We start from the raw sequence: 9,929 nt of genomic DNA, 5'->3' as shown, positions 1-9,929 counted from the left end.
GACAGGTGTTTTATACAACATTCTTCTGTGTGTTCTCTTTTCGACTACCTCCACATATTTGCAATCAAACACCAGAATTTTCTCCATCTCCTTAGCTATCAAACCCTGCTTCCACCTGACATTCCATTGATTTCAAAACTTGGTCCTCCAGAAAAAAAGCTGCAGTAAAAAGGATTAACTACACATACTGAGCAGCTCATGTTATAGACAGAAGTGAGCTACATGGCAGACTAATCCGAACTCATCTCTCGGCATGTCCAGCCCATCCATTATCTCAGCCAATCATGGCTAGCGGTAAGGATTCTGTCTTTTTCTGTGGCTAAACCAACAATTGTATTTGTATTTACTGATGGCATACACGTTTGCTTTTAAGGCACATGAAAGTTCACATGTTCCAGAAAGAATTTCTACCAAAAGACGCATTTTGATCAAAAATGTATGTTTACATTCAAATGCATCTCCTGTGAAGTAGTGACGCATGCCTAGTTTCCTGAAGCGAGTCACCCTTTGTCTTAGCTTGTAAAATATTGTATTTTATTTTATATCACAGGTCAAATACAGCAATTACATTCACTTGTATTACTCATCAAGATAAGGGGAGAGGGAGTTTCTTCAATTTTTCCCCCCCATACAAGTGCCAACTGTCAACTTTCAGTAAAAACCACACTTGAAGCAAATTTAAACATTTAATTAAACCGATTCAATCAAAGGGCAGTTGAACAAGAGTGAGCACAGTTTAGTATGAGGGGGATATGAGGGGGATTTGGCAGCCTGGCTGCATAGGATTGGTGCCAACAAAAAAACAACTTCCCCTAATGTATCCTGGAGAGAAATTTAATTTTGTAATTTTTTATTTGACCTTTATAGTTTAGAACAAATTCTTATTTTCAATGACGGCCTAGGAACAGTGGGTTAACTGCCTGTTCAGGGGCAGAACGACAGATTTGTACCTTGTCAGCTCAGGGGTTTGAACTTGCAACCTTCCAACGCTCTAACCACTAGGCTACCCTGCCGCCCCAAGAGAGAGGAAAGAAAGCATAGGTCAGCTGAGGATTCATAAACATTTGGTGAGAGGGACACAGTATTTAAAGACACAGGTAAGTATATAACCTGATGATGTGGACAACCATTCACAGGCAAAGCATTTTAAAGTGTTTAGGGACCATCTATAGGTAATACCACACGCCATGAGAGAAATGGTGACACACCTTGAGAGCTTAATGTAAAACAGGAAGAGGAAAGAAGGGGCGTTCCTTGAAGGACGTAGATGGTCTCAGCTGAAGTCCAAGAAGTGTCCTGTCCAGTTGTCCCTGAAACAGGCCTGCAGGATCCATCAACAAGACTACATACCATCTGTGAGTGAACATTGTCAAGACAGAGAGAGAGTTACCTGATCATTTTCTCACAGCATGAAAATAATAATGCAGCAACTGGAAATGTGAATTATTGTGTGGGTTGTTCATTGACATTTCTGTAATGGCAAAATCAAGTATGACATTTTAACGTGGAAATTTAACACTATAGAAACCTTTTTAAACCTTGAATACGCTACACGTTTGTATTATCTGCAACAGGGTGATCAAATTAAGATCCTACACCTGTATACATTCAGAAAAGTAGAACAATTGTCACAGTAGTCATATTCATAAGAGTATAGTCTAGCCTGCCTTTCAGTGAGCAGGAAAGGATGTTGGAGAAGTATATCCATACAAATAAAAAAGGGTAAATTAAAGTTATTGTACTGGCTGATGTAACTACATGAAGTTCACAATGATCTGCTCAGATGCCTTATTGTGCCCCTGTGGGACATTCATTTTGAAGGCATGTATAAATAACAACTGCACAAGGACAGACATTGACTGACAGGCTGACACACACGTCACAGTTACAAATAGTAGCTAGCTAGAAATTGCAAAAACAAATTAAATCAAATATTTCAAAGAAAAGGAAAGTAGACAATGAATGTAGGGTGTTCCAGCAAGAGTGGACATCAACATAGTTCTTTATTGAGGTATCAAGGAATGTTGGGTGTTCCAGCAAGAGTGGACATCAACATAGTTCTTTATTGAGGTATCAGGGAATGTAGGGTGTTCCAGCAAGAGTGGACATCAACATAGTTCTTTATTGAGGTATCAGGGAAAGCTGTGTGCAAAGTGAACATCGCTGTCTTGAAAGACTAAAGCTTGTCCCAACACTTCCAGACGAAGTATGAAGAGAAATGTAGGAATGTGTCTTCTGAGCAGAGGGCAAATGCATCGAAAGAAAAGCAGTAAGGACTTTTCACAAAACTGCATTCAGCAAATGACGGAATTGGGAGAGCTAGTTATGTACTGTCCCACAAAATTGCTAAACATAGCAAGCCATTCTCCTTGTACCTGGATGAGAGCAGTGATGCACGTTACACAGCGCAGTTGTTGATTCTTACGAGGCAAAACCCCACACTTTGAAATGACAGAGGAGCTTGCTTCAGTGCAGTAAATGAAGAGCACAACCGGGGGAAATATTTATTGGAGGAGGTTAATAAGTGTGTGGCAAAGCTGGGACTGAGTTTTGAAAAGATATCCTAGTGACCACTGACTGTGCCCAAACTTGACAGGAAAAAACGTTAGCTTTTTGAAAAGGATACAAGATCAAGTAGCAGAGCTGAACCCAGATCAGATTTTGGTTTCTCCTGCATTGCATTATTCATCGGGAGGTGTTCTGTAAATGTGTTCTGAAAAGAGCCATGTTGTGGATACAGTCACTAAAGTGGTAAACTTCATAAGAGAAAAATCTTTAAACCACAGGCAGTTTGTCTCACTGTTGGAAGAGACAGAGCTCCCCTACCACATAAACGTGAGATTGCTGAGTTTGGGGAAGTTGCTTAAAAGGGTGTGGGACCTGAAGTCGGAGATTGCTGAGTTTTTTCAAATGAAAGGAAAATGTGGACATCATGTATGAACTGAATTCCAAACTACAAGGGAAGGGCCTTTTAGCACATCAGATGTACAGCCTTGTCAAAGCCTTCAAGGGAGAATTACTCCTCCTGACCCCCAAGTAGAAGCCCAAAATCTTATCCACCTTTCAACACTACTAGTCTGTTCCCTATCAGATGACCACCGGGAGAAGTACACATTGCTGCACTGAACGGTGAGTTCTCGTCATTTGAGGATTTCAAAGTGTTGGAAAATGACATGCTGTTGGTTTCCTCTCCTTTCACCTTCTATGTGGACAACACTCCCACTGACCTGCAACTTGAACTTATTGATCTTCAGTCTGATGCAGTGATTGGAGAACTATTCAAAACAATGTCACTGACAAGGTTCTATGCATCTCTCGATGAACAAAACCACTTTCCAAAGATCAGGAGTCATGCTCAGAAGACCTATGTATGTGAACAGATGTTTTCAGTGATGAAATATAACAAGATCAGATCATCTCTTACCTCTCAGCAATCCTGCGCATATCGACGTCAGAAACTAGACTCACTCCTCACTCCTCTAGTCAAAGCCCATCAGAGACTTCACTCCTCACACTGATTGAGTAGTTTAAATGTAATGTTCTTTGTGTTTTTGTGCATACCTGTTAACAAGAGTTCTGTCCGTGGTGCTGAATGCACAGTGTACTTCTCCCTCCGTGTAGTTCATTTCATGTTTAATAATGAAAATACCTTCCAAAAGGAGAACATGGATGTGGTTTAATTCTGTGCATGTTAAAAAAGTTAAATAAGTAGCATATCTGGACGTGATTTACAGTAGATATATCTGTCAACACAGTCATACACTTGATGTATTATCAATCCTGTAATGATTCTGGCCAGCGATGGCAAACATATATTCTAATGTGGCCCTCCAGGGAAAATAAGTTAGCTACAGAAAGTAATGGAGAAATATGACCTTTCTGCAGCAGGTGGATCTGGCCGGGCAGCTTCATCTTGCAGCAGGTTGAGGGACTAACTTACTTCCACTAGCTAGCATGACTATCGCCAGTAACCAGGTAGGGCTCGCTAGCGCAAGCCAACTTTGTTCAGTTGTTGAGTTTGTTTTATTGGGATGCTAACTTCATAAATTCAGAATCTTAGCTAACATGAGCATTTGTATCTTCCTGTCACACTCAGTCTAATACTTTCTTTTTGCTGTCAACAGGCTGTAAACACCCCCATAAGCCCTGTGAATACCCCTATGAGGGGTGTGTACTTCCGGGTATGAACAAAATGAAAAATGCATTTATTTGTTTTCAGATATTCCATATCAATGTTTTACACAAATTGGAAAACAAGTTGAATTCTGAATTTCATTTTTAAAACTCAGAAATGAAAAAAAAAATCTCTAATCCTCTAGGTCAGGGTTTCCCAAACTCGGCCCCCCCAGGGGTGCACGTTTAAGTTTTTTCCCTAGCACTATACAACAAATTAAAATTGAAGTTTTCTGAGTTGATTATTTGAATCAGCTGTGTAGTGCTGGAGCAAAAAAACTAAATGTGCACCCCTTGGGGGTCCCAGGAGAGAGTTTGGGAAACGCTGCTCTAGGTTCATTTCCTCATACTGTTTGCAACCCTCCTTTCAATACAAAGGATTGTGACCAGCCAGGAGAAAATGCCCTGCTCCCACAAAAATCCTCTCAAGAGAAATTGTGATTGAGTGGGTTATCTAGTCCTGCACTCGAAGGCATTAATCAGCTAGCTACTGCAGTTGTATGTTGTATCCCGCTGAGCAAAAAGTGTTGAATCAACATTGTTTCTACATCATTTAAACCCCCCAAAATCACTGCCATTTAATTGATATGGAAAATGTATTGGATTTGCAAAAAGTTATAAATTTAAGGGCATTTCATATTTTTTTCACCCAACGTCTAACATAAATGCAATGTCATGGTGAATTTTTGTCAATTTAACGTTGAAGTCATATCAGTTCGACCAAATGTAAATCAAACTAGATGTTGAACTGACGTCTGTGTCCAGTGGGATGCATCTACCAAGCAGGAGTATATTCAAGTAGCTACGTATAGTCTTAAAGAAACCAAAGTTAAAACTGAGTCTAGGTCTTTAGACTGTTATTAGTCAAGTTTAACAGTTAAGAACTCTGTAGTGATAAAGGTTAAATAATAAAATAAGTGATAACGATGGTACCTCTGCCTGAGGAGAGAGGGATTTTTTATTTAAGGACATATCTCCATTCTCTTCCAGCCCAGGCTCTAGTCACAAACTCCTGAGTGTCAGTTCCGCTGAGAGCCGCTACAGGTATATTTGTCTTCCCGACTGGATGATGGAGACCCCAGACGGGGGGGGGGGTGAGAGGGTTCAAAACAGCTTTCACTAGGCCTAGGTCCCAGATCTGCCTGTGTTGTCTTGCCAAGTCCTTGTGGAATTCTAATGCCAAACGTTGTTTGGGAAACAAACAGATCTGGGACTTCACCGGTTATGTCAATCAAGCCACTGACCCCTGATGTCAAACTCCATTTATTTCATTTCTATGTATTTTATGGTGGCTGTCCAGTGTTTCGTGTCTGCTTTGGACACTATAGCTCTGGCTGAGTTTGTAAGTAACTAAACAAACAAAAAAGATCAGCTGCAATCTGTGTTTAGGATCTGACAGGACATAGGTTGAACATACTTGCAAACAAACAAACTTTGGACACAAAAAAATCCCAGTCTTCTTGGCTTTCACTATCTCCGGACTTTATGCTACATGGTATTCTTCACCATCTATAAGTATCTATCAGTAAATTGTAATACTTAGCCATTGCATTAAAGTAAAAATGAAAGGAAATTTTGCAAAGATGATAAATGATTGAAATTGAGAACATCCATAGAGAACACGACAGTATCTTGGAAATGTTTGACTTTTTATTTTAGCAAGGGCCTCATTCGAAGGGCAGAACTGTACATATGGCTGGGCACAGAAAGTCAACCAAGGCGACAATGACCTCTATGCATAGATGTGACAGTTTCCACACAATATGAGGGCTTTGGGATGAGACAACAGTGGTGTTTATGATAAGTTTGTCAAGTCTAACCATTTGATAGCACTGAGTAGGCCTTGTACTGCAGAAACAAAAGTCAAAGCAAATCATCCCAAAAGAAAGAAAACTGAACATCTAAAAAAAACAGCATGTGTGTCAAAATCCATCTCCATACAGTAAAGCATTCTCCCAACGTTCTGCGATGTCGCAGCTGGTTTTACATGATGCAGAAATGCTATGGTAACATTGATTGGAGACCGTGTTCTATGTCAGTCTGCAGTTCATTTCAATCTTTTCATTTGCAACTAATCCATTTAGAAACTCAAACAATGTACACTATTAGTCAGTTCATTAACCCCCATCTGCACAACATATTTTATTTAATACTTCCTGCCATTACTTTGAACAGGAAAAGTAAACTGGACCATTGATCTATACATTTAGTTATTTTTCCATACAAGACAAATGTAAACAATTATTTTAAATGTGGAGACTCTAGAGCTCAAAACCATCTAACTGCAACGCAAATTAATACAACAAGCTAGTTCCCTTTAATTGTGTTTTCGCTATCCCTGAGAACCTTATTCAATAATGAAAGGAACCAAACTCCTGAATAATAAAACACAAGTTCAGCTACAGATAGGCCTTTAAATATTTATAGCGGCGTAAGCCGGGGAGTTAAAAACACACAGCCTTAAAGTCGCCACAAAGATAATGGCTCCGGTATTGATGATGGTGCCAAGCTCGGGTGGTGTGTGTGTGTATGTGTGTGGCGGGGGTGTTAAGGATGTCCATTGACTTTCTCACACCTCTGCACTGTGAAATCTGAAGTCATCCATTTGGATGTCCTGGGACATATGGGAAAACATTTCTCAGACGAGGACAGAGACACACACAGAGGCAATATGCTCTTGGATTCTTGACATTGTTCAGATGGAACTGATATCCTGGATCTTTTCTAATCATAATCCCATATGACTCCTGATATTGACCTGACTGGTTCTGATTGCTAGAGACAAAAAGGGAGGGACTGGCGCAGTCTTGTTCCTGTGGAAATGACACATTAATGACCATATTTGGCCCCAGATCTTTTCCAAGGGCTTTGTTTTGAATTGGTCTTCGATGATATCATGGATAAACACTTGCAAGAGGCAAAACTGTTTTTTAGACGCATCTCAGTAACACTAAAAGGAATGCAGGACAAGAGATGGGTTAGCTGACATGGAGATGATGTGCACACTTCAATGGGTCAGAAGTCTGTATGCTGTTGTGATTCTGGATGGCAGATAGCTAGCAACAATGACAAGAAGCTGCCACATTGGGAATCATAGGTGGCTCGTTTCAGCTAGTTTTATCTTGTTCTTGATACCATGTCTTGTTTTGAGGCGTTTTGGCTGATGTCACGTCTATGCTAATGTGGCAAAACATTTGCTAGCTAGCTAACCAACAAATGCAACAATGTTTTTGAGAGACAATTGCTCTTTGTTCAAATGTATTTGTTTTCAATAAACATTGGAGACTAAATAAAGTTTACATGTTGTCAACAACCCCGTCTGTTGCGCCCCATAGTTGCACGTTGGTTTTGTTGCTAGACAACCAACACGTCTACAGTAAAATATAATATCACTACGACAACAGGAGGCTTCTGTAAATCATTGACGTCTGGAGTTTTAAAATGTATTTTACCTTTATTTATCTAGGCAAGTTGGTTAAGAACAAATTCTTATTTTCAATGACAGTGGGTTAACTGCCTTGTTCAGGGGCAGAATGACAGATTTGTACCTTGTCAACTCTGGGATTTGAACTTGCAATCTTTTGGTTACTAGTCCAATGCTCTAACCACTAGGCCACCCTGCTGCCCCCAGGTTCAGCACAGTAACATAATAATTCTAATTTATTTGGGTCATTTTACATGTGTGTCTGATTTGTCATCTCTTTCTCTCATAGCTGACTTTGAAAAACAGAAGCACCAGGCTTCAACACACCACTATAAGAGCTTTATGTTTTAGGGCCTCGTATCATTCACTACCCTACTATCTGTCTGACTCTGCGCTGAGTGATTAGCTTTCATACATATTTATTAAAAAGGCCACAGTTTTAGCTATTAGATCCTGATCCTTATCATCCTGAAACAAACCCATACCTAATAGATAGGTATGTACACAAATATCGAAAGAGTTGTATGCTTAGATTGTATTCCTCTTGAGGTGAATGAACAAGGATGTAGTGACCCGGTAGTACTGTAGTGATGGTCCCTGTGATGTACAGTACTGTAGGTGGTTTCCCCACCATCCAACCACCAGTACAGCCACCAACCAACCACACAAGAGTGGATCTGAAAGGGAGGGTCCGGTATTGCATAGATACAGTATAAGGTGTAGCTTTTCACAAATGCAGTCACAGTATTTGGGCAACATTTTCATGTTTCTTTTTTTTTATCAAGAAGAAAAATGGTCTCAAGTGGTCACACGGTAGGTAATCCCACTGTTATTACAAAGCTGATCACATGATCGATCTATATCAGTATAAAAAAAGCCTTTCGCTGAAACGCTGAGGTTCACAAGTCCCTGCCCCGTGATGTCAGATCATGATGACATCACTAGATGTCAGTGCTAAGAGGCCCCTGTCCAGGGTCACAGTGCAACGACAGGCTCCTCCTCCTCACCACACCCTGCCTTAAAGCTCCTCCTTCCTCTTGCCCTGGTCCCGCCCCCGCAGGCTGCGCATGAAACCTATAAACCCCGCCTCCTGGGGAGAGGAAGACAGGAGAGGCCTGTTATAAAGATGTAGAGGTTAACAGTATTATAAGGCAGAATTTATAAATACAGAAAGTATTGAAATTGTGAAAGTTGACAGATTCCATTTTCAAAGGACAACAAAAGTGTATAAATGATCTTTTAATAGGGCACTAAGACTATAACCTAGCGTAGCAGGATCAAAAGAAAAGCCTGAAACTACACTGAACAAAAACATAAAATGAAACATGTAAAGTGTTGGCCCCATGTTTAATGAGTTGAAATAAAAGATTGCAGAAATGTTCAATACGGACAAAAAGCTTATTTCTCTAAAATGCACAAATTTGCTTATTAGTGAACATTTCTCCTTTGCCAAGATAATCCATCCACCTGGCAGGTGTGACATATCAAGAACCTGATTAAACATGATTACACAGGTGCACCTTGTGCTGGGGACAATAAAAGTCCACTAAAATGTGCAGTTGTATCACAACAGATGTCTTAAGTTGAGGGAGTGTGCAATTGGCATGCTGACTGCAGGAATGTTCACCAGCTCAGGACCTCCACATCCTTCTTTTTCACCTGCGGGATAGTCTGAGACCAGCCACCTGGACAGCTGATGAAACTGTGGGTTTGTATTGTGAACAGCGCCCCATGGTGGAGGTGGGGTTATGGTATGGGCAGGCATAAGCTACAGACAACGATTGCATTTTATTGATTCATTTACAACTGCGACCTGGCCAAGAAACCTGAAAATGTCCCAGTTCTTCCATGGCCTGCATACTCAGACATGCCACCCATTAAGCATGTTTGGGATGCTCTGGATCAACACGTGCAACGGCATTATCCAGTTCCCGCAAATATACAGCAGCTTCGCCCAGCCATTGAAGAAAAAACAACATTCCACAGGCCACAATCAACAGCCTGATCAACTCCACGTGAAGGAGATGTGTCACGCTGCATGAGGCAAATGGTGGTCAGCAGATACTGATCCACGCCCCTACCTATCTGTGATCAGATGTATATCTGTATTCACAGTCATGTGAAATCCATAGATTAGTCCCTAATGAATTTATTTCAATTGACTGATTTCCTTATGAATTGTAACTCATTAAAATAATTTTGGGGGAGGTTCTCTTCTGCACTGTTCAACCAATCCAGTAAACATGGAGGAGGAGCTAAAATGGAGTGTCACCATCCAAAAGCGGAAGTCGCATCACAGACTCTTTCCATTTCCCGTGAAAACCGGTTGTTG

General features: G+C 40.6%; 1 protein-coding gene and 1 long non-coding RNA gene across 2 annotated transcripts in view; both read right to left on the bottom strand.

The window, feature by feature from the left end:
- Window positions 1-673: 673 nt before the first annotated feature.
- Window positions 674-4,148, bottom strand: LOC124029043. The gene is made up of 2 exons (XR_006837715.1): window positions 3,562-4,148; window positions 674-1,353 (listed from the first exon to the last, which is right to left on the bottom strand). It is a non-coding gene; the product is annotated as an uncharacterized LOC124029043 (long non-coding RNA).
- A 1,662-nt stretch (window positions 4,149-5,810) lies between these two features.
- LOC124047860 (protein disulfide-isomerase A5-like) overlaps window positions 5,811-9,929 on the bottom strand; it is a 69,292-nt gene continuing 65,173 nt past the window's right edge. The window contains exon 17 of the mRNA XM_046368187.1: window positions 5,811-8,687. Coding sequence (XP_046224143.1) covers window positions 8,616-8,687 — 72 coding nt within the window. The 3' untranslated portion in view covers window positions 5,811-8,615. The remainder of the gene's footprint in view (window positions 8,688-9,929) is intronic.

This window comes from Oncorhynchus gorbuscha, linkage group LG01 (assembly GCF_021184085.1).
Source record: "Oncorhynchus gorbuscha isolate QuinsamMale2020 ecotype Even-year linkage group LG01, OgorEven_v1.0, whole genome shotgun sequence".
In the NCBI taxonomy this organism is placed as follows: Eukaryota; Metazoa; Chordata; class Actinopteri; order Salmoniformes; family Salmonidae; genus Oncorhynchus; species Oncorhynchus gorbuscha.
The sequence above is the reverse complement of the archived record's forward strand: the minus strand, read 5'-3'. Positions and strand labels throughout refer to the sequence as shown.